Consider the following 27,109-nt stretch of genomic DNA (forward strand, 5'->3'; position numbering starts at 1 on the left):
CTGGGATAACAGACACAGAACACCACAGCCAGCTCCTAATGTGTGTGGGAGACCCAAACTCAGGCCCTCATACCAGCTGAGTCATATCTTCAGCCCCGGCAGGTGATACTGAGAGGAAATTAATGTCCTGTTTCTGAGAACCTCTACTTTTCAGTACTAGTGTTCACCAAAGAACCTGACCCAGATCTGCTGTTAAACGGGGTTTGCACCAGGGTGCTCCATGACTTTATTAGGCCCAGAAGGACCTGGGAGACAGTGAAACACTCAAGCATTCCTGTGAGGACTCTGTCCAGAGGATTCCCAAAGCCAGGGAATAGTGTCCTGAAGTGAGAGGCACCAGCCATCCCGCTGGGTCCCAGAGGAGATGCCCCAGGCCAGGTGTCTGTCCCTGGTGGGCAACCTCCACCATGAGATCCTGCAGCCTCTCCAGGAATGCAGAATCGAGGGAGGCATGGACCATGAAGGGAAGCCTCTCACACCATGAGCTAAAGCAACTCTTTCCCATTGAAGCTGCTTATACTAAGTAAGATGGTCTCACAGCGACCACCATGTAACTACTGTGTGAGAATCCCTCAGTTCCATAGCAGTCTCTCACTTCCCACAGTGGCTTTCCCTGCCTCACACCCGGATTTGCCATTTCTCAAAGAGCCCTGTATCTTTTTGTGCAATGTCATTTAGAATACAGGGCCTGAATGCTGGTGTGTTCAAAGGTACTAGAGTGTCACATCTCAGCCTTTCAGCGAGCAAAACCAGAAAACTGGGAAATGTACTAGACATATTATATGCGTGCACACATAGTGTGAAGATCTGGCTTCACACTGATGTCCCTGGCTCAAATGCAATACCTCAGGATAACAGCCCCAGGTCCCAACACCAGTAGTTACTCAAGATTGTTTGTTTTATATTTAGATTTTTATTCTTGTGTATATGCACGTATGTATGTGCAAGTGTGCGTTGGTGCCCATGGAGTTCAGAAGAGAGCACTAGATCCTAGATCCCCTGGAGTTGGAATTATAGGCAGTTGTGAATTTGGGACCTCTGGAAAAGCATTGAGCCACTTCTCCAGCACCAGCGTTCGTTTTTAACAGGATTTCATGTACTTGGGACTACAGTGGATTCCTGATCCTTCTCTTGCCCTCTCCCAAGTACTGGCAGTGCAGGCTTGAGCCACCGGTCCATTCCCCCAACTATAGTTATTTATTCTAACCTACAATACACTCAAGATAGTTCTGAATTATTACATTGATATTAGTACTAAGTGGGGGTTATTATATTTCTGAGGCTGAGTGATGGCTCAGCAGTTAAGAGCACTTGCTTCTCTTCCAGAGAACCCCGTGTTCAATTCCCAGCACCTACATGGTTTACAACTGTCTATATATCCAGTTCCATAGGATCTAATCTCCATTTCTGGTCTCTATAGACATCAAGCAGACATATTGTGCATAGACATACATGTAGGCAATACACCCGTGTGTACACACACACACACACACACACACACACACACACACACACGCGCACACACACAATACACTATACTATTTTAGTTTATACTCTCTGTTTTCAATATGCTCATTTGTTAACCTTTAAATAACCAATTCATGGTACTTTCAGATAAAATTAGGATGAACTTAGACCTAGGTGTACTGTCTGTCTCATATTCGAAGGCCAAGGCAAGAGAATCATGGTTTCAAGGCTAGCCTGGGCTACATAATGAGTTCCAGGATAGCCTATGCTATAAGGTGAGAGGCTGTTTTTTTTTTTTTTTTTTTTTAAAAAAAAAAAAGGTTTTATGGTACAGAACTTTAATATTAGCACTCAGGAGGCAGAAGCAGGTACATCTCTGTGAGTTCAAGGCCATCCTGGTCATCATGGTGAGTCCAAGCCAGCTAAGGTGACATTGTAAGATACTGTCTCAAAACAACAAGATAACAAAGGCAAGGGCTGGAGAGATGGCTCAGTGGTTAAGAGCACTGACTGCTCTTCCAAAGGTCCTGAGTTCAAATCCCAGCAACCACAGGGTGGCTCACAACCATCCAAAATGAGATCTGACGCCCTCTTCTGGTGTGCCTGAGGACAACTACAGTGTACTTAGATATAATAATAAATAAATCTTTAAAAAAATTTAAAAAAAAAAACAATAAAGACAAAGTCCATCCTGAATCAGGGAAGACGCCTGTCTGTAGCCCTAGAACCCTGTAAGTAGATGCAGGAGTTTAGGGGTGGCATCAGCTACATTGTGAGTTTTGAGGATAGCCTGGGCAATCTAGCAAGCTCCAAGCCAACTTGGTCTAGAATGTGTCTGCCTCCCCTTCCCCTCAAAAACAAAGCAACGAACAAACAGGCCAAAAAAAAAAAAAAAAAAAAAACAAAAAAAAAAAAAAAAAAAAAAAAAGTGCCATATAGTACAGCCTTGCCTTCAGAGCTCTTGACTGCATCCCATGGCCTCCCTGGGAGGATGTATGACATCTCTCGTGGGTCTCTGCAAGCCTCCCTTGCTGTACTGGGTGCTGCACACTGGACCCTGGACAAGAGACTCAGTCTTCCAAGCTCCCAAATAATCTACTTGCAGCAGTTTCATGAGCCATATTGACTGTGCCAAGGAGTCCTTAGAACAGACTTGGAGGGGACCATTGTACAGATACAACTTTCTCCAGCCAGGAATTAGCTCAGCAGAGCCCAGCCTCGTCTCACTGCGCACCTCATACGCCAATCTTCCCAGCTCACTGTCTTCCAGCTCCCCTTCTCACTGTTTGCCCCTCTTCTCCCTTCTCCCCCCTCTCCCCTTTTAGAATCAAAAAGCACAATTCTTTCCCTGATGTCAAGCAGAGCCTCCTCCTCCTCCTCCTCCTCCTCTGAAGCTAGTTCAAGGCATTCTGAGAACAAAGACAGCCTTCTTCCTAAGAGAAATTACGGTGGATAAAATTGCCTCTGCCTCATTACACATACAAGGGTTGGAATCTTTTTAAAGCTTGGCCAGTTATAAATTGCAAGCCAACAGCTGCAGAACCTTCTGAAGACGATTCTATCCACGGACTCCAAGACTGCCTGAGATCTGGGGCTGCAGGTGGCTCCAGCTGCCTGGGATCATTCTTCTCTGGGAACCTCCAGCTTACACAGCCACCTTCTCGTGTCCTTTACTGTCCTCTCTGTCCTTAGATCGCCAACCAAGCAGTCACCACTCCACACTGCCTTCCAGGTCACCAGTCACAGACCTGAGAGTCAAGAAGGTGCTGTAGTCATGAGTTCCAGTACAGGGGGCGGGGTGAGGGGCTGGTATACCATGTGGCCCACAGCCCAGCAGAGCTCACTAAGGTCAGAAGCTTTTCCCTCGCTGCCTTTGTTTCTGGTGAGGGCTGAGACTGCTGCCTTGCAGGTCCGGAGGTCCATGTGGGGCCCCTGCAGATTTTGAGGGATTCAAGATTTTCTGAGAATACAGAACTCCCAAGAGGCCCACAAGTGCTCCTAGAAACAATTCTCAACTCCTATACGGCAGTGAAGGGAAAGGCCTGGGAGACCATCCTACATCTACACGTGAAGGGAACGTGTGCCATCTGAACGATATCTGAAAGTTGCTGTTACCTGGGTCAATTTCTAATTAGTAAGCATCTACGTTGCTTTGACATTTTAACTGCGAATGAGAAAGAGAGGCATGAGGTTGGATTATTACTAATTAACACTAAGTAACCAGCCCCAAATGGGTTGGCATTCTATAAAGAAGTTGTGGTCTTTCAAAGGCAAGAGCTCTGCTAGGCATGGGGTAGTGCATGCCTATAATCCCTGCACTTGAGGCAGAAGGATTACAGTGAGAGTCCAAGGCCAGCCTGAGCTACCTAGTGAGTTCCAGGTTACCCCAGACTAAATAACAAGAGCCTGTTTTATTAAAAATTAATTAACTAATTAATTAATTTAAAATAAAAAATCAAGGTGAGCAAGAATAAAAAAGCAGGGCTGGTGAGATGGCTCAGTGGGTAAGAGCACCCGACTGCTCTTCCGAAGGTCTGGAGTTCAAATCCCAGCAACCACATGGTGGCTCATAACCATCCGTAACAAGATCTGACTCCCCCTTCTGGAGTGTCTGAAGACAGCTACAGTGTACTTACATTAAATAAATAAATAAATCTTTTAAGAAAAATAAACAGAATAAAAAAGCAAAGATTTGAAGCAAGATGTAGAAGATGGAAGTCAACAGTGAATGAAATACTGTGTGTGAGAGGGAGGAGGGAGTCCTTGGAGGAAGGGTGAGCTCCTAGCACAGATGGTATCTGGCCCTGCAGCACCTCCTCTATCTGCGGTGCCTCCCTGCTCATGGCGGTCTGAGGAGCACTGAAGGGCCCCCAAGTCCATGCAGCCCCCCACAAAGACCTCCAAGGCCAGCAGCAACGACCCAACCTTAAGTTAGCGCTGACCTCCATTTACTCCACACGAACAAATGGCATTTCTGTCAGGATCTCAGAACTAGAATTGCATCTGGTTTTGAACAGTTCTAGAACTTTATGGGATGAAATATTACTGGGCTCAAAAAGTAGTTTTTCAAGTTTGGTGCTCTTCAGAATTTTATGTCGTTACCTCCATTATAGGAGAATCTAGACAAAGTCAGGGCGTTCAGCAAACTTGGCCTTTTAGGGATGGTAGGCCACTAGGACCGTAAAGCCAGATAGCAAAATGTCCAGGCCTTATGCTCTTGCTGAGGTGTAGAAAACCACGCATCAGAGTAATCCCCACACCTCATGTTCTGTGTGCTACCCAGGTACACCAGAAGGTGGTTCAATGGCCATATACCCAGAAAGCCTTGTACTTTCTCCCATCGTGCCTTTGGGTTAGTGATATACAACTATGTTGGGGTCTTTCAAAACGTAAGAGATGGACCTAGGCAGGACAATTTGAGTTTGAGGCTTAGCTTGGGCTAGTGAGTTCCAGGCCAGCCAGAACTACACAGCAAGATCCTGTTCCAAAAAACCAAACCCACAAACAATAGCAGCAAAGGCAAGATTTGAAGACATGGCCTGAGAGCAAGTCTACCCCGAGGCCTATGGATCACTACCAGACAGGTACAGGGCAGTTCTGGTAGTCAGGAGGCTGCCTCGGAGGCTCAGTAAGATCTTCAGGAGCAGGGCATTCAGGGATGGAGCTCAGTTCTGCTGCTGGCTGAATGATCTTGGCCAAGTTCCGAAACTCAATTTATTAAATGGGAATGGACACCCATTGAGCACCAAGTCTACAGGCAACTGTACCTGCTCCTATTCCACCAGGGGCAGTGCTGCATGTACAATGAGCCTCAACTCTTCATCTGTAGAGTGGGATGTGTAATAGCAGCCTCTAGATCTTTGTGATTCTGATAAGCAGATGGATGTGGAATGTTTACAGTCACCACAAAGGTATGGCAAGTGTTTGAGAGGGACCAACATATTTACTCTGCTATGAACATGGCAGAGGTACATGGGTATAGAATCATGACATCGAATTGCAAAGATATGTGTGTTATTTATCAATTTAGAAATACAGGGCTAATGAGAAAGTTCAGCGAGTAAAGGCACAGAAGCCTGATGAGCTGGGTTTAATCGCCAGAACCCACACGGTAGGAGAGAGCTGGTTCCCGTAACTCACACCCCTTGATACTCCTACACATTAAATAAGTAAACATAACACAAAATAGAAATAAGGAGGCTGAAGAGATGGCTCAGCACTGAAGAGCGCTTGCTTCTCTTCCAGAGGACCCAAGTTCAATTCCCAGCACGTGATTCAACAGCTCTATGGGCTCTGGCATCTTCTTCTGGCCTCCTCAGGCAGCAGAGCACACATGGTGAACTTCATGCACACACATGTAAATAAAAAGTAATAAAAATACATCTTTTAAATAAATAAAAATAAAAACTCAGACTGTTTTGTTCAGCATATGCTTAATAAATGTGTACTCTTTCTATGAGTATGAATCCCACATTCATTTTTCAAATTCATAGGAAAAGACACACTTCTTAGGTTGCCCCTGCAAAGAGTTATTTCTTCAGTTTAATAATACTGATTGCTTCTCAGCCTTTTGGTTAAGGTCAAGAGATGACAGCAAGTGTCACATGAGGTAGCAGAGCCATCAGAAGTGTCATACATCATTGATGGGAGTGTCCCATGAAGAGCCACTTTGAAAAGCAATGAGTTTCCCAAAAAATTAAACATATATTTTCCACATTTGCTTTACAAGCTATCCATCTTGTTCCCAAGGCCAACCTGGTCTACAAAACAAGTTCCAACATAGCCAGGGCTAGATCGTGAAACCCTCTCTCCAGAACAAAACAGAGAGAGAAAGAAGAAAGCATACACCCACACAAAGGAGATTTGTAGCAACTTTATTCATAACGGTCAAACACTGGAAAAGGTCCAGACGTCCGCTAGCAAGCCAATGGACAACAAATTCTTGAGCATGATTTCAATAGAACATTTCCCAGCATTCAGAGACACCTGACTAACAGGCGCAGCAACATGGGTGAATGTCAAAGCACTATGAGTGAATGACACTAGAGGGAAGAGGTGGCTGTGGAATTCTATTAGCACTACAGTCTAGAAACACCGAAACAGGAAGTTGATGGGAGCTGGGGACAGAGAGGATTGGCTCTACAAGCATAAGCCAGCGTCGAGAATGCTACAACTGCCGTATACCCTGTGTGTGTGCATGCATTTGCTTGTGCACACATACACGTGCAGCTGCATGCCTGTGTGCACTGTGCATGTGGAGGGCAGAGGTTAGCTAACACTAGGTGCCTGCCTCAACCACTTTATGCCTTACTTTTTTGAGGCAGGATGTTTTAAAGGATCTGGTACTCAGCATGTGACTAGTCTGATTGAGCACTGCAGTGATCCTGCCTCCACCTCCCCAGCTTACTCAGGAAGGCTACTGACCTGGCTTGTTTTTATTAAGTCCATGTGTCTATAGTGTTCCTGTGTGCATGGTTACACATGTGAGCATGTGGAGGCTGGAGGACAGCCTCAGTGTCCTCCTTGGGTTGTCATCTACCTCCTCTGAAACAGGGCCTGTCACTGGCCTGGAGCTCACTGACTGGAATACACTAGCCCACCAGTGAGGCCCAGGGGTCCTTTTGTCTCTGACTCCCCAGCACTGAGATTAGAAGTGTGGGCTGAGTCATCTGGCTCTTCACGTGGGGGCTGGCAACTGAATTCAGATCCTCACGACTCTAAGCCAACCAACTGAGCCATCTCTCTTATGATCGTGGCTGTGAATATGTGGCTGAATATGTTTGTCAAAATTCACAGAACTGTACAATTCTAGAGGCAAATAATGCCTTAACAAGCCAGACATTAAAAGCTCTGGCCGGTGGTCACTTAGGAGAGTGGGGACTGAGGAAGGAGCACAGTGAAAGGTGCCTTTCGATCTGCCAACCACGCCTAGACTGCTTGATCCACACCCCGACCCCACCATGCTGGAGCCTAGCATATGTTAAGTGAGTGCTATATTACTGAGCCCTACCTTGGGCCCTGTTTGAGCTTTTATGCTGAGTATATAATTTACATAATTGTTAACAATGACATTGAGGTTTCAATAATAGAAACAGTTTCTCTCAAAAAGGTACAGTGAGAGCCAATGGAATTGTGGGAGAAAGCTCACAGCTCAAGTAGGGATGCCCTCTTGATTGACTAAGCTTGACAAACACAGAGGTGTATGACCTTCCTCTCACCTCGAATCTTCCTTAATTTCTTCACCTCCTCATCCCTTCAGATGTCCCACACATTCCAAAGTGACAAGAAGGTACAAAGACCTTTGTGCTGGCTGCAACTCACCTCAGTGACAAAGAGTGTTCGAGGATCGATGATGTCCAAGAAGTGCCTGAAGCGACCGTAGAAGGATGTCTGGGGAAGGGGAGAGGAGAGGAGAGTCAGTCAGAGGCTGTACCTAAGCCCAGGATACTGGTTACCCCACCCACAGTCCCCAGGATTCTCCATGTGGGTGATGGAGGTCACTGAGACCTCAGTCCGCATCTCAGGGCTGGGAGCTTCTTAAAATCAACTCAGAGAGAATTAAGATACATCATGACCTTTGTGTGTGAGCCACCACACCTGTTAATCTTAGCACTCAGCGGGCAGAGGCAGGTGGATCTCTGTGAGTTGGAGGCAAATCTGGACTACAGAGTGAGTTTCAGGACATCCTGGGCTATACAGAAAGACCCTGTCTCAAAACAAACAAACAAACAAACAAACAGAAATGATATATCATGACTGGGGCTGAAGAGATGACTCAACCACTACATGCACTTGCTGTTCTTACAAAGGACCTAAGTTTGATTCCCAGCACCTACAGCAGGTAGCTTACAACTACCTGTAACTTAAGTTCCAGGGGGCTAGGCGGTGGTGGCGCATGCCTTTAATTCCAGCACTTGGGAGGCAGAGGCAGGTGGATTTTTGAGTTCAAGGCCAGCCTGGTTTACAGAGTGAGTTCCAGGACAGCCAGAGCTACACAGAGAAACTCTGTCTCAAAAAACCAAAAAACAACAACAAACAAAAAAACAAAACAAAACAAAACAAAACTTAAGTTCCAGAGGATCCAATACCCTCTTCTGGCCTCTGTGAGTACTGCCTTCACATGTGTACACACACACACACACACACACACACACACACACCTTTAATATTTATATCTAAGTCTCAAACCTTTCTTCCAGGTGTCTCCCATGTTTTTCTCCCCCTGCCCCACTGTCCAGAGCTCTAGTCTAGGCACCTCAGAAGCACCCAAGCATCCCTAGTTACACGGGCATCTTCCTTGCTCAGGAACTCCAGAGAGAGAGCCTGCCCACCCTTCCTGGGGCCCCTCTCTGAGGTTCTGCTCTGCCTCCAGAGAGCAGCCCCCCCCCCAGGCAGAGCCCAAGTATGGCAGCCTCAGCTGCCATACCCTCAGCCCAAACCCTCCTTCAACTCACTGCCCTGTTGCCACAGTGAAGCATAGAACACAGGGCCAGCTCTCCTAGCCTTGCCCAGGAGCAGGGGCCCTGGAATAGGAGGGCTTTGTGCTAAGCAGGCCACAGGCATTCAAGCACACTGAAAGGATACCAAGCAACAGGGCTGCTGGGCCTTCTGCCTGGGGACAAAGCCAATAGGGCAAGACTGAGCTGGGAGGGAAAAGAGAAGGTGTTGGCTAAAGGATGAAGGGGCTAGATGCAAACAGTGGGGGTTTATGCCTCACTGCACTCTGGGCTTGGCCCCAAAGTACTCCCCAGGGTCCCACATCTCTCCGAGTACCACAGTGAAGGAAACTGAAGGCCTGACCCACTCATTCCCCCCACCCTCACTGCTTCCCAGGACAGCTCAAGCTGCAGTCAATTCCTGTCCTTCCTTCGAAGTAAAGACCCTGCATGGTTCCCCTGAGAGATCTTAAGGTTCCCAGGCACGTCAAGCACGTTGCTCACTTCCAGCTTTTGCCCACCAGCCATGTCTGCATGGGGTAGTCCCTCCACTCCAGAGCAGAGGCCAGATTAAGCCTCAGCACTTAATCCTAAACCAAATACGTTCTTTCCTAACCTCCATAACCCAAATGGCTGGAACTAGTCTCCACTTAAAAGACACACACACACACACACACACACACACACACACACACACATACACACACACACACACACACAAACACACAACACACACGGTGCACACTCATGCCTACTGTCCTAGCAAAATTTCATCCCTAAGAATACAAAGGAGAGTCCCCACTGTACTGTTCATGAATTGAGTGAACACCAAGTCAACTTGTGCTTTCAAATAATTTTTCAATAAAAAATTATTATGATTTCATAAAAGACATGCCATCAGCAAGAGTCCAACTTAATATCCAAGGAGACAGAGAGTGGATGGAGTGTGTGGGGGTGTGTGGGGGTGTGACCAGGGATTGAATCAGGACATCACGCATGTTAAGCAAGTACTCCTATCAACTACACTACAGCCCCAAGACATGTGGACACTAAAGGATGAACAAAAAACCCAGATGACATCCAGTCCATAAAAGAACCAGGGCTTCCCCCCAAGAAATGGCTGTTCCAGGACTGGGACAGGGATGAGATGAAACTAATATACTGTGTGGTTTTAGAAAGTGGGAACTCGGGACTGATGCTCCTGCAGAGGACTTGGATTGGGTTCTCAGCACCCACACGGTGGCTCAGAGCTGTCTGTAACTCTAGTTCCAGGGAATCCAACAGTGCATACACGCATGCATGCAGGGAAAACACCCAGACATGTGAAAATGATGAGAAATACTGTAGCTATGTTAAATTTCCTGAGCACAGTGACCATACGAGTTATAGAGTCCGTGCACTGAAGCATTCTGGGTGAATGAATGTAACCTAGTCTCAAGAGGCTGAGGTAAAAAGCAGAAACCTGAATGCACAGGGCGGCAACAAAACCCAAGAAGGTGCTGTTGTTTTATTTTCCTCCAGACTAAAGATGCCCTTAGTAGTGATGTGTATCTCTGCTCTGTTTCCAAGATTTCTGGTCGCCTCTAGACAATGGTGGCCACAAGTTCCCCTTGCCCTCCAGAGACAAGAACTGCAAGGTGACTTGAATAGACTACAGATGAGGTGGGTGTGGTAATGTCAATCTTTAATCCCAGCACTGGGAATCTAGAAGGGGGACAGATCTCTTTCAGTTTAAGGCTAGCCTGGTCTACATAAGAAGTTTTAGGCCAACCAGAAATATATAGTAAGACCCTGCCTCAAAAATAAAAGTAATAATATTCTATTTTTAGTGGCTATTGTAATATATATTTTAATTATTTGTTTTACTTTGTGTGTATGAAGGCTTTGCTCAAGGTATATATGTGTACCATGTGCATGCCTGGTGCCCAAGGCTAGAGGAATGCGTCAGATCCCCTGGAACTGGAGTTACAGACACTTGTGAGCCACCATGTGGAGCTGGGAACAGAACCCCAGGCCTTGACAAGAGCAACCGATGCTCTTCCCTACCCAGTCATCCCTCCAGACCTGAGTGATACACTTGATAATAAGCTTTCAGAGACTAGGGGTGCTTAGATGCCCCCTCCCCTTCCTCTTCCGCTCCTGGTTTCCACTCACAGACAGATCTGACATGCAATGAATGTGAACTGATAAGCAGCCCACAGCTTTGGGGCTTCCTGAAAGGACTGTGGCTGGGTGTAGCTTCAGAATGAAGGTAGGATTAGAAAGCACAGCTGTTCAAGGGACAGGAGGATGAGTGGGGTACAGGTGAGAATCCTCGAGGGAATGGCCCAAGGGAAGTGACTTCTAGAAGGTGACCCAGATGGCTTACACCTTCTGACTCACCCTGAGGTGATCCTCCAAAGATCCTCTGTTCCTCTCTACCACAGACCCTGTTGGGGATGAGTCCCAGATAAAGCATTTGCTCCACAGACCTCTGCAAATGGCTGCTGAGCAGGGCCTGGAGAAAGGGCATACTGTACGTGCCGAGCAGTTGCTCAGAGCCACCAATAACAGACTGCAAAGCAACAGACCAACAAAGAGCTAGAAATACCATGATCAGTGCTCGAAGAGGGTGTCATGAAGTACACCGGAGACACCTAGATCTCTTCCTGGTCCTTCTTGGGGTAAAGCAGAGAGCATGTCCAGGAAGCAGAGCCCAGAGGGAGCAGAGTTCACCGAGCTCAAGGTTAAGGTCAGAAAGTGCACCACCGTGCCTAGATTCTCATTCACCTGTCAAACTACCTTCTGAAAACCTACTGTGTGCTCCATGCTAGCAATGAGAGAAAAGCCAAGCTCACTGACCATAAGTGATTGAGGAAGAATACTCACAGGATGCCTGTGTTTTAATCGAAGTCTAAGGCTAATGGCCAGAGTAAGGAGAGCAAGAAACACAATATTTTCCTTGAAAAGAGAAAAAGTCTATATTGATCTGATACATTTGAAATATGTCTTTGAAATATTACAGATCTTTTTCAATAAGTGCTTAGAAATATAGGCTGGAAACTTACAAAAGGGGCCCTGGGTTGGGATGCTAAGCACACAGGGCCTGTCAGCCCAAGATACCTAGGGGGCTGCCCTTGAGTCTGGCAGTTGGTCTCACTGACTCACTGTGGCAAGGAGGCTGCACAGCGGGGGAACGAACTGTAGGGCATCTGCCAGGAAAAGTCTAGAACACTTGGCACAGAGTGTCCGCTAAAGGTATGCTTTAGCCACTCATCAGCTACTCCTAGTAAAGCCAGGTTGCCAGGGCAAGAGTTGACCTAGGTCCAGATGGAGACAGGACACGGGGTCTTGTTTCCATGGAAACTACAGTTAAGATCAGTGTGCAGTGTTAGGACCAGAAACTCCTTGACACTGAATGCTGGGGTTGATTAAGAAGCAAAGTGTCATGAATCTGCCAATGGAAAAGTATACAAGGGAGCTAGGGATGTAGTTAGGCAGTGGAGCACTTGCCTGGCACATATAAGCCCCAGAACTCCATTCCCAGTGCTGAAAAAAAAAAAAATCAGTAAGGTTTGATCTGAGGACCTGGCTCAGTAGAAGAGCTTACCTACCACAGGAGAGGCATCACAAAAGGAAAATGTGCATGTTTCATTCATATATGGGTGTGTGCTTGCTTATCTATGTGTTTGTGTGCTTGCATGATTTTATATGCACCACATGTATGCAGATTATCAAGAAGGGCATCAGTGCCCTGGAACTGGAGTTAAATGTGGTTGTGAGCTGCCATGTGAGGAGGTCTGGAACTGCTGGGTCCTCCTCAAGAACAGAGGGCAGGCTTATGGGGAGATGGATCAGAAATTAGGACATCTGCCTTCAAGCATATCTGCTAGGTAGGCCTTGTGGTCCCACATGTAACCACAACCTTGTAAAGCAGAGATAGGGATCCCAAAGCAAGTCGGCTAGCAAGAGTAGGCAGATGGCAAGCTCTGAGTGTGATGGAGATCCTACCTTAATGAGTAAGATGGAAGAATAATAGCGATGATAGGGAATGATTGGCATCAACCTCAGGCCTCCACATGCAGGTGTACACACGTGTATGCACACCACCAACATACATAAACATACTTATACATACATGCAAACCACACACACACACACACACACACAGGAAAAATGGGGGAAAGAAGAGCAGGAGCTTCAGTACTTAATTACTTAATTGCTGCAGTGGGTTTCCCAGTTCTGTCAAAAAACATTGTTTCCTTGCTGGGTTCTTATTAGAAACAGTGTTTCCTGAGTTCTGTCAAAAAACATTTGTTTCCTTGCTGAAAAACTATTTCATCCGGGTTGGTCCTTTTCTGCCTGTTGAGCAGCACGCAGTTTTTACTTTCTGGATCTGGTTTCATTTTACCTTCTCAGTACTTTAAAATGTATAGTCGCCTGCCCCTCCTCCACCCCCATTCAGCCCCATCTTTGCTTAATCACACACTGCTTTTTTTCTCTCTCTCTTTCCCTTTTTCTTTACTGGAAGAATGAGTCAACGAAATGATGCCTTCCCTTTCCCTTCACAAGCTAGGTGAGTCAGCTCACTGTGGGTAGTACCCATCCCCCAACAACCCCAAACTGACCCCTTCCCAAGTACAGCCCAGCAAAGCCAGAGAAGACCTTCTAGTCCCAGACCCTGCCTCCAAATCACCCTTCTTCAGGAATTATTTGCACAGGATCAAGCTAGTGAGCATTTGGCATGACCCTTCACTGAATCTGTGAGCTCAGACATCCTCACTGCATCAGCACCATGCATCAGCACCTGGGACTTCCCAGGCAGGGCACATGACCAGGATGCTGATACCATCGGTCAGGGTGGGCTTCAGACCCCAGTATCTAGTTAGGTACCTACCCAGTGGCTGGAGAAATGGCTCAGACGTTGAAAGAGAATACTGCTCTTTCAGAGAACCTGAGTTCAGTTCCTAACATCCATACTGGGTGGCTCAAAACTACCAATAACTCCAGATCTGGGGGATCTGATGCCCTTTTCTGGCCCTTTTGGGGCCCATATACTCATAAGTGCAAGCACATGCACATACTTAAGTAAAAGGTAAAATTTTAAGAAGATACCTGCCCGGTGTTATGGGGAGTTGTTGCATCTCCTCCACAGCACAAACCCCACAGGTATTTTGGCAACAGTCAGTTTGTGCAAAATAAATGATTAAGACAGACCTGTCTGCAGGGACTAGGATTCTGGAAGTTTATTCCAAGCAAATTATCTGAGAAATAGTCTCACCACCACATGATTCAGCCTACATCAATCTCTCAACTTTGATGTAAGGGGTGTACTCTGCTACCCAGAGTCTCTCTAAATCCCACAAGCAGACTGAGCCTGCTCAGGCCATCAGCTCAGGTCCATCTTAGAGACCAGCACACACATAATACACTCTGACCCCAGGGAGCAAGAATATCAAAGAAGCCCAGCAGTGGTGGCACCTGCCTTTAATCCCAGCACATAGAGGCAGAGGAAGGCAGATCTCTGTGAGTTCGAGGCTACCCTGGTCTACAAAGTGAGTTCCAGAACAGCCAGGGCTACAAAGAGAGACCCTTTCTCAAACAAACAAACAAACAAACAAACAAACAAAAAACCCAGTGAAGAAGTGAATAAACCAGGATGGAGAGATGGCTCAGTGATTTGAACACTGGCCATTCTTCCAGAGGAGACCTGGGTTTGATGCCCAGCACCCACATGGCAAATCACAACTGTCTGTAACTCCAGTTCCAAGGGATCTGATGTCCTCTTGTGGCCTCCATGACCAGGCACACATACGCATGGTGCACAGACATACATGTAAGTAAAGCATCCATTCACATTAAAAAAAAAAAAAGACATATAAAAGATATGGAGAAAATAGATAAACAAACAACTGTGATTCTGCATAGATGGAAGGACAAAGGGGGAGAGGCCATTTGTGGTTTCCTGTTCTGGGGCCCCTACTTGCCAAATCAGTACCTGAGGCTAAAGGGAAGAAAAGAATGGAGGGGGGAGAGGTAGAATGTGAAGAAAATGAGGGGAACATTGTGGAAGGAGACTGACCAGAGGAAGAATGAAGGCGCCTCACAGATGGGACAGGATGCTATGATGTGCTGTCTTCTGGACACACAGCTGTCACTCATGAACACATAGCAGCTGTGAGTACCTGGGACCAAGCCAGTCAACACCCCAGAGTGGATAAAGGAGGGGCTCCTGAGGCCTCACCCTTAACAAGGAGCTACAGGCAACTGATGACTGCTGGAGAAAGGGAGTCAATGTTCTTTAAGGGTGTGTCTGCTGGTGGGTCCCCAGAAAAATGCTCCACCTCCATGTGTATGCTGGCAACACTAACTAGACTCAGTTATTTATATATAAGATTTTATTTTGAATTATGTGTCTGTGTGAGGGTATGTGCACATGAGTGGCCATACTCTGAGGAGCCAGAGATGTCAGATCCCGGGAGCAGGAGCTACAAGTTGTTTTAAGTCTTCTGACAATGGGTGCTACAAAATACCCCATCAGTTCTCCCCAACAGTGACAAGGTCAGAAAGTGACGAAAATGAAGGATAAAACTTAGATGCTTCACACTCTTTTTGGTTTTGTTTTGTTTTTAAGATTTATTTATTTATTATACATAAGTACACTGTAGCTGACTTCAGACACTCCAGAAGAGGGCATCAGATTTTGTTACAAATGGTTGTGAGCCACCATGTGGTTGCTGAGATTTGAACTCAGGACCTTCAGAAGAGCAGTCAGTACTCTTAACTGCTGAGCCATCTCTCAGACTCTTAACAACTGAGGCACCTCTCCAGTCTGTGTGTGTCTAGTCCATAACTCTGTTGAGTATATGTGTATATATATACATATAATTTTCCCCCTCAGAGACCTAGGGTCTTACTATGTAGCTCTGACTGTCCTGGAACTCACTATGTTGATCAGGCTGGCCTTGAACTCACAGCGATTTGCCTGCCTCCTAAAAACTCCGATCAAAGATGTGTGCTACTATACCCAGCTTCAAACTACTTTTTAAAAGAAACTGAGAACAGAAGAGGAGGGAAGAAGGAAGAAAATCAGGTCTCAAAGGCTCCTAGGAGGTGAACTGTCCTCTTCCAGTAGGACTATGGAGTAGTGTTTAAAAACAAAGCAGAAGCCAGGTGTGGTGGTGCATGCCTTTAATCCCAGCACTCTGGAGGCAGAGGCAGGCGGATCTCTGAGTTCGAGGCCAGCATGGTCTACAAAGTGAGTTCTAGGAAAGCCAGGGCTATACAGAGAAACACTGTCTCGAAAAACCAAAAAAACAAAAAACAAAAAAACAAGAAATAAAACAAAGCAGAAACACGGGACAAAAGGACAGGCCCAACAGCACCACAGAGATGCAACCAGCCACATCTGAATGAGGCGAGTTCTACAAGGGACATGCCCCAGTTTCTTCAACATATAAGAGAGGGGAAATAATGGAGAACCAATAAGCAAGCCTGCATCCACTGGACTGTGAGTTTCTCAGACTCCCTTCACTTTCTGACCTTGACAGTGTTGGGGAGAACTGGTGGGATATTTTGTAGCACATCTTCAGTTTGGGTGTGTCGAGTGCATTCCCCATGGACAGACAGAGATGTAGGCTTTGAGGGAAGCACACTTCGGAAGTGATATGTCACCTGCATTGCAGCTTGTTACAGAGGTTCAGAACCTGGGGGCTGGAAAGATGCTCTTGCAGAGGACCTGAGTTCAGGTTGCTCAGTAGTTACCTGAACCCACATCAGGGGACTCAACGGCCTATAGCTGCATCTCTTGGGAATTTGATGCCATGCCCTCTTCTGACCTCTCGAGGCATCTGTACTCACCAGCACATACCCCAACTTTCTCTTAAAAATTAAATCTTTAAAAAAANAAAAAAAAAAAAACTTTGGTTTTTTTTTTTTTTAAAGATTTATTTATTTATTATATGTAAGTACACTGTAGCTATCTTCAGACACTCCAGGAGAGGGAGTTAGATCTTGTTACAGATGGTTATGAGCCACCATGTGGTTGCTGGGATTTGAACTCTGGACCTTTGGAAGAGCAGTCGGGTGCTCTTACCCACTGAGCCATCTCACCAGCCCCAACAAAGTTTTAAAGATAAAGTTTTGTGTGTCACATAGGGCCAGAAGGGGGTGTCAGATCCCCTGGAGCAGAAGTCCCAGGCCATGTGAGTGCCCACCTAACATGGGTCCTAGGAACTGAACTCATTTTTTTTTTTTTTTTTTTTTTTTTTTTTTTTTTTTTCAAGTCAGGGTTTCTCTGTGTAGCCCTGGCTGTCCTGGAACTCTGTAGACCAGGCTGGCCTCAAACTCAGAAATCAGCCTGCCTCTGCCTCTGCCTCTCAAGCACTAGGATTAAAGGCGTGTGCCACCACTGCCCAGGAACTGAAATCTTCCCAAGCAAGAGCTCTTAACTGCTATGCCATCTCTCCAGCCACCAATTTTGATTTCTTATTTTTGACAAATGTCTATTGGCCCTGTGAGATATTAAAGGACCGTGTGTGAAAGTTGTACAGGAATTCTAGATTTTAACTTATGTAAATCTAAAAGGATTTCGCACCCTCACGCTTTTTTTAAAGTTTGTAAAACAAACCAGGCTGTGTGTGGTACCTGAGGAACAACAGCTGAAGTTGTCCTCTGGCCTCCATACACAGGAGTACACAAATGCAACACATGCATGCATGCACACACATACTCACGCATGCACACCATACACAAACCCTTATTTTTAGCTATACCCACTCACTAGCTAGTAAGTGAAATGTCAGGATTCTCAGGTTTGCTTCAAAGCAATTCGTTGGCTAAGAATAGGGAAGAACACAGGTAAAATAAGGTTGGTCTTAACACAGCATAGCTGCAGTTGAACAATGAGCAGCCAAGGGTTAGAAGATGAAAGGCTCTAATTTGGGGGTTAAAAACCTCCAGAACAAGGAACACTGACATAAAGAGATCTCTCTTTGGTCTTTTGTACCTCTATCCTATCTACAAGGTCATGTACAGCATTGATCTACCTCATTGGACCTCCTGGTTTGCTTTAGAAGTCTATAAAACATTAACTCAGCAGCCATGTGGTAGTTCACACCTTTAATCCCAGCACTCAGGAGGCAGAGGCAAGTGGATCTCTGCATTCGAGGCCAGCCTGGTCTATAAAGTGAGTTCCAGGACAGCCAGAGCTACAGAGAGAAACCCTGTCTCACAAAACAAAAAACAAAAAACAACAACAAAAAAAGTTGTCAGTAAATAAATAAGCCTGGACTCTGGAACTCGGCTGCCTGGGAAGTCACTGAATCTGTTTGTGAATTGCAATGCTATTACCTGAAAACTAGAGGTCATTGTACCTGTCACAAAGGGCCGTAAAATTTTCATAAGCCAATATTCCAAAAGGGGTAGGGGATTGTTGGCCACCATCAACATCTTATGGAAAGAAAGGCAGTCACAAAACCAACCCATCACCCTTTCCCTGCTCTGACCCTGCTCAGTTGCTGCCTCTCCCCCTGCCCTCCTTTACAGAGCGACCTTTGATCAGGGAGGGGAGAAATAAGACCTCAGTTCCCAATCCTACAAAAAGTACTAGGACTAGGGCTGTAGCTCAATTAGTAGAGTGTTTGCCTAGCATGCACAAAGCCTTGGGTTTGGTCCCCAGCACCCATAAAACTAGGTGTGCTGTTGGAACACCTATCACCCCTGTGCTTCAGAGGTGGAGGCAAGAAAGACAGAAGTTCAGGGTCATTTGTGATTATATAGGAAGTTGGAGGCACAAGGAGACCCTGGGGCTTGGGGTGGGGCTTTGAGAATGGGCCATGGTTTATGACCCACTGTCAACAGAATCGGTAGGCAGTCCACTACCAGCAGTCATTAGACACCTACTGTGTGCCAAACACTGAGAACAGGACCCAGGATCCAGAGGAAGATAACTAACTGGGCCCAGGCAAAGGATGTAGCTTCATTGAAAGACTTGCTTAGCATGTGCAAAGCTGGATTCTATCTCCAGTACCACACCTGGAGGTAGAGGCAGGAGGGTCAGATATGCAAGGTCATCCTTGGCTACATGGAGAATTTTGAGACCAGCCGGGGGAAGGAACCTGTCCACTCAGAAGTATGTGGCAAACTACTGACTTTAGAACTTTTTTCTTAAAGACTGGAACAATGTTGCCATCTTCCAAAATTCCTAGGGAACAATTTAGATACAATTTGGCCAATTGCCGAAATCAAAGGCTTGTAACTCAATTTCATTCAATTTCACAAACCCTATTGGAGAGCCCAGCCCCACTCATTTAGCTCTGAGGCACACCTCATCCATCCAGACATTATGCTAATGTGATAACCTAACAACACCTTGAGAAGGTAGACACAGTCCCTGATCCCATATGAGTGAAGGGAAGAAACACGGCAATAAAGAAGCCAAGAGCATGAGGCTCCTTCAAGGAAATGATGATTTGTGGATAATGTAGAGATGAGGAGGAGCTCAAAAAGTATTGAGAACAGGAGACAAGAGATGTTCCAGTGGGTAGCCCAGGCATGGGAGAGATAAGGATAAGCCTGAGGGTTGAAAACTGCCAGAATGGTGTAAAGAAGGGGGTTGAGTGGGGAGTCAAATGTCAAGGAGTGGGCCCTGCAAAACCTTGGGTCCCTTCAGATGTGAGGTCTATATCTCAAAAATAGAGAAAACCAGTGCAGGCTGTTAAAGAATGCTGCATGGATGGGGATCACCTGATCAGACCTGCACTGTTGGGACTCTGCCGTAGAAGAAAGGGAGGAGTTGGAAGAGGGCCAGAGCAGGACTGGAAACCCAGGAACGTGGCGGAGGTACCCATGTTGGCCAAAAAATAAACATGTGGACTGGGTTAGCCTTGGAGAGGGAGGCTAGGAGAGCTGTGGGGAAGAGAACACAGCCTCTGGCTTGCCTAGGAGGGCTGGGAATTACAGAGAAGAATGGAGGCTTAAGACTCCAGTTCTTGGGTGGCAGGCTGAGTTGTTTGCAAAGGGAGGAGCAGGTGTGGAAGAAACAGAAGTTCTCAGCACCCTTTCTTATCAGACCACTAATCAGCCAGCAGTGGAGGCCTCTGCAGAGGCTACTGCATGCTCCACAGATGTGAACAGCTGCAGGAACTAATCCTCCCCAAACACACTCCACAAGAGGGAAGAGCCCAGGGCAGGAAGCCAATACAAGGTACTCAGTAAATGTTAGGTAGATGGATGACCCAAGAACCATCCAGATTCCGGATACCAGACACCAGACACTGGGGGAAAAGCCCTTATTCAGTTCGTGTTATTAAAAGCCCAATTGCCTCGGGATAAGATCAACAATCCCTTTTAATCCGGAAAAGGACCAAGGGAATACTTTGGAAGAGTAATCTGCATCTTCGAGGCTCCCACTGCGGGGGTGGGGGGGTGGGGGGGGNGGGGGGGTGCAGAGGGGAGTTTTTGCATTCTGAAAGGACCACTGGGGTGGTGGTTCCAAAGACAGCAAGTGTTTCCCAGCAGGGGGTGCAGGCTTACTCAAGGATGCATAGAATGGGGGTGGGAACAAATGGAGGGTCACTCAAGGTTAGGCACAAACACCCCTGACAGAGTCTCAATAGGTGGCATTTTACACTCCTCGCTGGGACATTAAATCTCTCCAGATTCCTCCAAGCTGAGACAAGTCTATTTTTGAAAGAAAACAAGTCCCATTTAAAAACTCTAGGGACATATTCTCAGAAAGCTCAGTTCGACGAAGTTGGGGGGCTGAATTCGGACCCATTCTCACCTCTACACCCAGCTACATCCCACCTTTGTAGCATTTCCTTTCTTCCTTCAAAGTTTTCTCTAGCACATCTGCTGCCCCCACTCCTGGCAAGCCCACGGTCACTTCAGCTCTGGAGGCAGAGGGTCTGCGGTGTTGTAACTAAGATCCCATGCTCCTGGCTCACAGACCTGCTCCGGTTCCATGGCCGAGTTAGTGATGCCCTGCGGGGTTCTTGGGTTGGTGTGTCCCCGGGTAAGGTTAATCATAGTCACGGTGCATCTTGAAGAGCCCAAGAGGGTGTGGATGGGGGCAGCGCTGGGCAGCGGCCCGGAGCAGCGCGTGTAGGACTGGAGCGCGCTTGGGACCCTTGGGAGGAGAGCGCAGTTTCGGAGAATGACACAGCGTTTCCCCGCACCCGTCTCTCCGCGTTGTCCCAGCCGCATGCATCCCCGCAGAGCGCACTAGCTGGCCGGCTGGTCTCATCACGGAAGCCCCGACCCCCCGAACAGAGATCAGGTCGCTGTACCGGTGCACGCGGTCCCATCCTAGGGCACACGCAGCACCTTGCTGGAGGTTGAGGAACCGGAGCATGACCGTGGGGCGTGCCCAGGGAGTTTTGCCCCGAGACTGTCCCGCAGCCCACAAAAAGGTCAGTCCCACTCGGGGAGAAGTTGAGAAGCGTACCGGCCACACCGCCGGCCCATGCAGCACAAGACGGGAACTTTGCGCCTAGGGTGCATTTGCCAGAGCGACCCCTTCAGAGCCGCTCGGACCCGGGACCGCGACCCGCGTGGCCAATCACCGAGCGACTCGGACGGGGGCTGTGCCAGGGCGCGGGCATCCGCGGAATGACTGTGCCACCCGCCAATAGGAAACCAGAGAGGGAGACCTCGCCCATCCTGTTGCCCAATAGGAAAGGAGCGGCTACAGCCAAGGTCCCCGCACTAGCTGTAGGCTCTGGTGTCCGCGGGTTGGAGACCCTCGAGCTGAAGTGACTTTGCAAGAGATTTGGCTCCGTGCCCTTCCCTGTGTCTCCCTTCCACCCGCAGGCCGCATCCCGAACCTCACCTGCTGGAAGCGGGGCTTGCCCAGCTGGAAAGGGGGTGCATCTGTGGAGGCGTTCGGGGCACTGGACGCCGCGGACGCCGCCGAGGCTGTGGTTGCTGTATCCGCCATGGCCACTGACGCCCGCAATCTCCAGCCCTTTTAAAATGTCCCTCCTCGGCCCCCGCCACAGTTGCCTCTCCCGATTGGCCGTGAGCAACCGCAGCGAACCGGGCGCGCAGAGCTTTCTGGGGAGTGTAGTTTTCCCCTGCTCTGAGCCTGACAACCTCAGACTGCAGAGAGTTGCACCCACGCAGACCTGGTCTTGGTTCCCGCCACTAAAGCAGCAGGAGTCCGCAGTCCTGGGAATGTATGCAAATGCATGTGCGGGTGTACCGGCAGGCCTGAGTCTTAGGATAAGAAACCCCTACAAAGGCGGACACGACCCGGATCAGACATGCAAGGACTCCAGGCAGAGTGGGGTTAACTCGGATGGCCTTCAGCAAGGAGTCGCACTGCGGGATTTTCCTACCGTTTCTTCTGTCAAAACCCTGCCTCCAACCATTCTGCCACTCTCTGAAACAAGCCATGCTCACGCTGCTGTGACCCTTTAACATTCTACTCATTTTTTATCATGGCCTGAGGCGATTCTTTTTATAGGTTCCGCATACGCGTTCATCGATTCCATCAGTCTACTTCCACAAAAATCCGCTTCCAGATTCTGTACTAGGCAGCACTCTCTTTTGCCTCGTTGCATGTAGCTCGGGCTAGCCTGGAACTATGTAGCACAGGCTGGCCTCAAACTTGTGATCCTTCTTCCTCTGCCTCCCAAGACCCAGGATTACAGGTGCCAGCCAGCAGACAAACCATAGGCTTAAATATCTTTCCTACTGTATGGTGGGGGGGAGGGGGTGGATAAATCTTCAGTGCAGATATAGGAAGGTTGACACTAGGCACTCAAATGCTTTGGGTGACTTAAAATATCCAGCGCTTAAGCATCCTGAGACCCTACTTCTTTTGACCTAAGGAGGTTCCCTCCAAGCCTAATTACTGAGGGCCAGCAACAGGGGTGCACCAGGAGCTGCAGAGAATACCAGGGTAATAAACACACACACACACCACCGCCACAGAATGACACCAAATGGCAACTGCAGCCCCAACTCAGTGGTGTGGTTATGAGCAACATTGGGCATGGAGAATGGGGAGATGATGGTTTCACCCAGGACATAACTCTAGGGAAACCTCTGTCTCATGGTGGGGTTCAGCGCTAACTTGGGGTTGCCCTCTTGTCCTTCTGGACACTGCATGAGCCACTGGTGGCCCAAGTGCTCATCTGCTCACTGACAGCTGAGCCACATGGAACAGAACTCACAAATGAACCAAAGAACAGTTCTTATTTTTGGTTTGTATCTTACCTTTCCTTACGGAACTCAGTGGCTTCAGGACAGAAATCACAAAACTTGCCCTCTTTATCCACTCCCCCCCCCCCACCCCCCCCCCCCCGCCAGCCCCAGCATTCAGTAAATATGCCTGTGATCAGTGCCCAGTGAACACAGGCATCCTAGGCACATGGGCCATGAGGCAGTGTTGCCTGTGATTTCAGGGCCGTAGCTCTGTCACCTGAGGAAAACACTGCCCTCTCCCACAAGCAGCCTCCTTTGTCCACTCATTTCAAAACAAACACACAAGCTGGCTGTGGTACACGATCTTTTTATTCTTCATAAAGTGCTCAAAACATGAAGAACAAGCTCTTTATAGACAGGAGTTTCAACTAGGAAGACAAGGGGCAGAGCAGAGCTGTGCCTGCTTGCTGCCTGTCTGGCTGCAGACAATGAACAAAACCCTGGCCTCAGCCCAGGACCTCTCTGGAAGACACCCCTGCCCTGGCCATGTGGGGAAGCCAAACAGCAAGGATGGATGAAAGATGAGAGAAGGGCTGGGACCAATTAAAGCCCAGAGGAAGACCTAGCAGTTCCTCAAGAGACACCTCCAACACCCAAGGACTGCCCCCACCCCCAAACTCTGGGAACCGGTCGGTCGCTACTTCCTCATCTCTGAGTTGACCTATAGTTGGTAGCTGCACAGTGGTGGACCCCATTGTGGTTCATCTGCTCTATGCTGGCAGAAGACTGACATCATCCACAGAGAATATTCTCCTGAGGTGTTCTGAGTGAACCCATGACCCTGTCCTTAAGAGACAGTTGGAAAGAAGTTACTGCCTCTCCAATGGGCCCGAAGCATCTTTTGTCGGCATCTCACCTCCTTCACTCATACCTTTTGTAATGCACAGCCACCAAGGACCCCCGCAGATGCCAGGGGAGACTGGCTGTATTCACAAGCAAACTAGAAGCGGGACCACAGAGCAGATACTTGACTTCACTTGAATGCACTTCAGCCAAGCCAGGCAACGCAGGAGGGATTGGTGAGCAGGAGGGACTATACTGCCGGGACAGAACAGCTGGAGAGCCACAAGGCATTTTCCTAAGTACAGGTGTCTCCTAAGGCAGAGTGAAGCCTCCTACTTACAGACAAACCCACTGGTCCAGCATAACGGGGACCCAAGGTCAGACACAATAAAATGCAGGCTAGTCCCAGACCTACTGTGCACTAGATTTTTATCCCAGGATGCTCCAAATAAGGGTCAAGGGAGGTCCGGGAAGTGGGAAGAAGGTTTAGGGCACCTCCTAAGCAGGTTGGCAAGAGCCTTACCTGAGGTACTTCTCAGGATAGTAAAAAGCCTGGTCCACAGCCCCCTTTCAGGACCCTAACAGTCGTTTTCATGTGCTCAACAGGAGGGAAGGGACACCATGGCCAGAGAGACATCTACATCCAGAGGCTCTTGTCCTCACCCACAAAAGGCACATTTAATTGGTTTCCAAATGTTCTGAGCCCACAGCAGCACAGTTTTGGCATCTGAGGAGTGTTAACAACAGACATGGAGGCCTGGTCCACAAAATATGAGCAGCCCAAAACCCCAACCTGGAGGGCCTCATGTTAGGGAGGTATGGAGGCCTGCAGGGGGCCAGAAGTCATTCCCGCTGTGCCCACCCACCTCCCACCACTACTGGAACATGGAGTGGGAGGGTCTGAAGAGGGGCAGGGAGCAGCTGAGGAACAGGCACATACCACCACCACCCTGTGTACATGCTCACACACAGCTCTAGACAGAGAGACAAGACGAAAACACACAGGCTCCTTGCTCTTAGGGAACAGGCACAAGGCTGAAGTGTAGGTGACCTGGTTGTCTACAGTGCACAGACAAGCAAGCAGCTTAGTCCCCACCCCTGACCCAGTGGCCTAGAAGACCCTCCAGGTGCCAGAGGGCAATGGAGATGAAGAGTCAGCCAAGAGAAGAAACAACTGACCAGCCTCATGGGGTGACTAAGTCTGTGCTGTTAACAGTGTTGCTGTAGATAATTCCCCTCACCCCAGAACCCAGAGCTCACTCCTGCTCCATCTTGACAGCTAACAACCTTGTTTCAGTTCTCTGGGGAGCCCCATAACCTCGAGTGTGAGAATAGTCGGGTAGAAAAGACCCAAGGCTCCAGTGGGAGTTCAAAGGGCCCCTTCCAGCAGCCAGAGCAGAGGCAGGATGGGGAGGGGAGCAGAGAGTGACCATGAGAGCAGGCTTGCCCTACTCAGGTGAGAGCAGTCAGTGGCGGGCACTACACAGGCCCTCACCATCCCTCCAGGGATGGATTGGAGGGCTACTTGGGGGGGCCAGGGGAGATCTGCAGCAGTGTGGGGGAGGTCTCCATGATCCGCACCAGCAGCCGGTCAATGTAGCTCTCCAGTTCCTGCACATGCTCGTCTCTCTGGCTCAGCTCACGCTCACGCTGCAGGAGCAGGCCAATGAGCTCATCATGAGTCAGGTGATAGTACTTGGCCGACTGGTCCAGCACAGCAGAATCCTATGGCCAGATAGAATGCAACTAAGCAGGGGAGGGCCAGACCTTCCCCCAACTAGCCCACCCAAGCCTGTTTCCCCACTGTAGAACCCCAGACTCGGCAGCAGCCCATCTCTATGGCTGGAGATGTCCTCTCCACTTAAGAGCTGTGGCACGGGGAACCACCAGTTACCTGCTCTGCCCCAACATCACTTGGCCTCTGTCCATCATACGGCCTGCTCTCTCAGTTGCCCCCTAACACCTTGCTGCACCTCACCTTTGGCCTCTTGGTGTCCACAGTTGAGCCAAGCTGGGACGCTGGAAGCACAGACTGGATGCCGCCAGATGTGACCGTTTTGAGCCTCTCCAGTCCGCTACTCAGGGCTGTGCTCAGGCTGGTGCGGGGCTGTTTCCTGTCGGGGCTAGCCTCCACAGGGGCAGCAGTGAGGGGTTTCACAGGGTGGGGACTGCAAAGATAAACAAGAGGTGAGCTACAGGGACCAAAGGCTGTACAAAGGTTACACCACCGTCTCTATGATGTCTCAGGACAGCATCCTACCCACCCTCCTCAATGCACCAGCTTCAATTCAGCATGGAAAACTGGCCTACAAACTCTTGTACCTGTGACCAGTCTTAGCCAGCCATTTCCCGTCCCTTGTCTTCTACACATCTAGTGTCCCAATCAAGACTGTGGGTGTGAGAACTTCAGGGTTAAGAGCAAGAGAGCCCTATACAGACTATGATGCCCCCTCATCTTTACCTCGCTCTACTAATGGCTTACCATGAGCTTTGGACAGGCCTGCAAAATCTCTTGACCTTGACCCTACACCTCCTCCCACAACCCTGTGTGGAGCGTGGGCACTGCCTTCCTTTTCTAACCTCTCCCTTTCCTTGAGTACTCAGGCCAAGACCTCCATGCTGATACCCCAGTCCAAGTAAATCTGTTGGGTCCCCTCCTTCACTTCTGAGCTGACAGCTACCCACCTATCCCCTTCTTCAAAGACCTGCAGCTAGTGTCCTGACCCTTATCAGCCTCTTCTCTGTCTAAACTGCTAGCTCCCTGGCTTCTCCTTCTCCTGGACACCCTGTATCTTGCCAGCTACAGTCCAGCTGCTTCCCTGGGGTTCTTCTGGACGTACCTAGTTCCCCTCACACCTCGGGGAGGCCCTCCAACTCATCCTCTTTAGCCTCACTCATCTCCTCTCCTAACTGCACCTGCCCATCGGCCACCCACTCCCTACTCTAAGAGACAATTAGTGGCTTTCCACTAATTCCTTTAGTGGCTCCTTTCTGGGTAAGACCACAGATTCTAGGACAACGAAGGCTCTGCCTGTGCCTCCTGGCCCACAACTGGCCTCCTCAGTCATAAACAACAACGATCTTTCGACCTTTACAAAAACTAGCTGGACAGAGTGGTCCACACCTGTAATAACAGCCCAGCAGAGGCAGAAGCACCAGGAACTCAAGGCCAGCCTCTGCTAGATGAAACTGTGCCTCATCAACCAACCCCCTCCCCCAAGATCTTCCTCTAC

General features: G+C 48.5%; 2 protein-coding genes across 4 annotated transcripts in view; both read right to left on the reverse strand.

Annotated features, from left to right (window-relative positions):
- Window positions 1-21,953, reverse strand: part of Sfxn5 (sideroflexin 5) — a 120,163-nt gene extending 98,210 nt beyond the window's left edge. Inside the window, exons 1-2 of the mRNA XM_021190359.1 lie at window positions 21,715-21,953; window positions 7,789-7,857 (exon numbers count right to left, since the gene is read on the reverse strand). Of these exons, the coding sequence (XP_021046018.1) occupies window positions 7,789-7,857; window positions 21,715-21,822 (177 nt within the window). The 5' untranslated portion in view covers window positions 21,823-21,953. The remainder of the gene's footprint in view (window positions 1-7,788; window positions 7,858-21,714) is intronic.
- A 1,415-nt stretch (window positions 21,954-23,368) lies between these two features.
- Rab11fip5 (RAB11 family interacting protein 5) overlaps window positions 23,369-27,109 on the reverse strand; it is a 39,959-nt gene continuing 36,218 nt past the window's right edge. For 2 of the 3 annotated variants that reach the window (XM_029534911.1, XM_021190336.2), the window contains exons 5-6: window positions 25,855-26,044; window positions 23,369-25,601 (exon numbers count right to left, since the gene is read on the reverse strand). In XM_029534911.1, the coding sequence (XP_029390771.1) occupies window positions 25,398-25,601; window positions 25,855-26,044 (394 nt within the window). In that variant the 3' untranslated portion in view covers window positions 23,369-25,397. The remainder of the gene's footprint in view (window positions 25,602-25,854; window positions 26,045-27,109) is intronic. The other variant, XM_021190337.2, reaches the window with a different exon arrangement.

Source organism: Mus pahari, chromosome 2, assembly GCF_900095145.1.
Source record: "Mus pahari chromosome 2, PAHARI_EIJ_v1.1, whole genome shotgun sequence".
Lineage (NCBI taxonomy): Eukaryota > Metazoa > Chordata > Mammalia > Rodentia > Muridae > Mus > Mus pahari.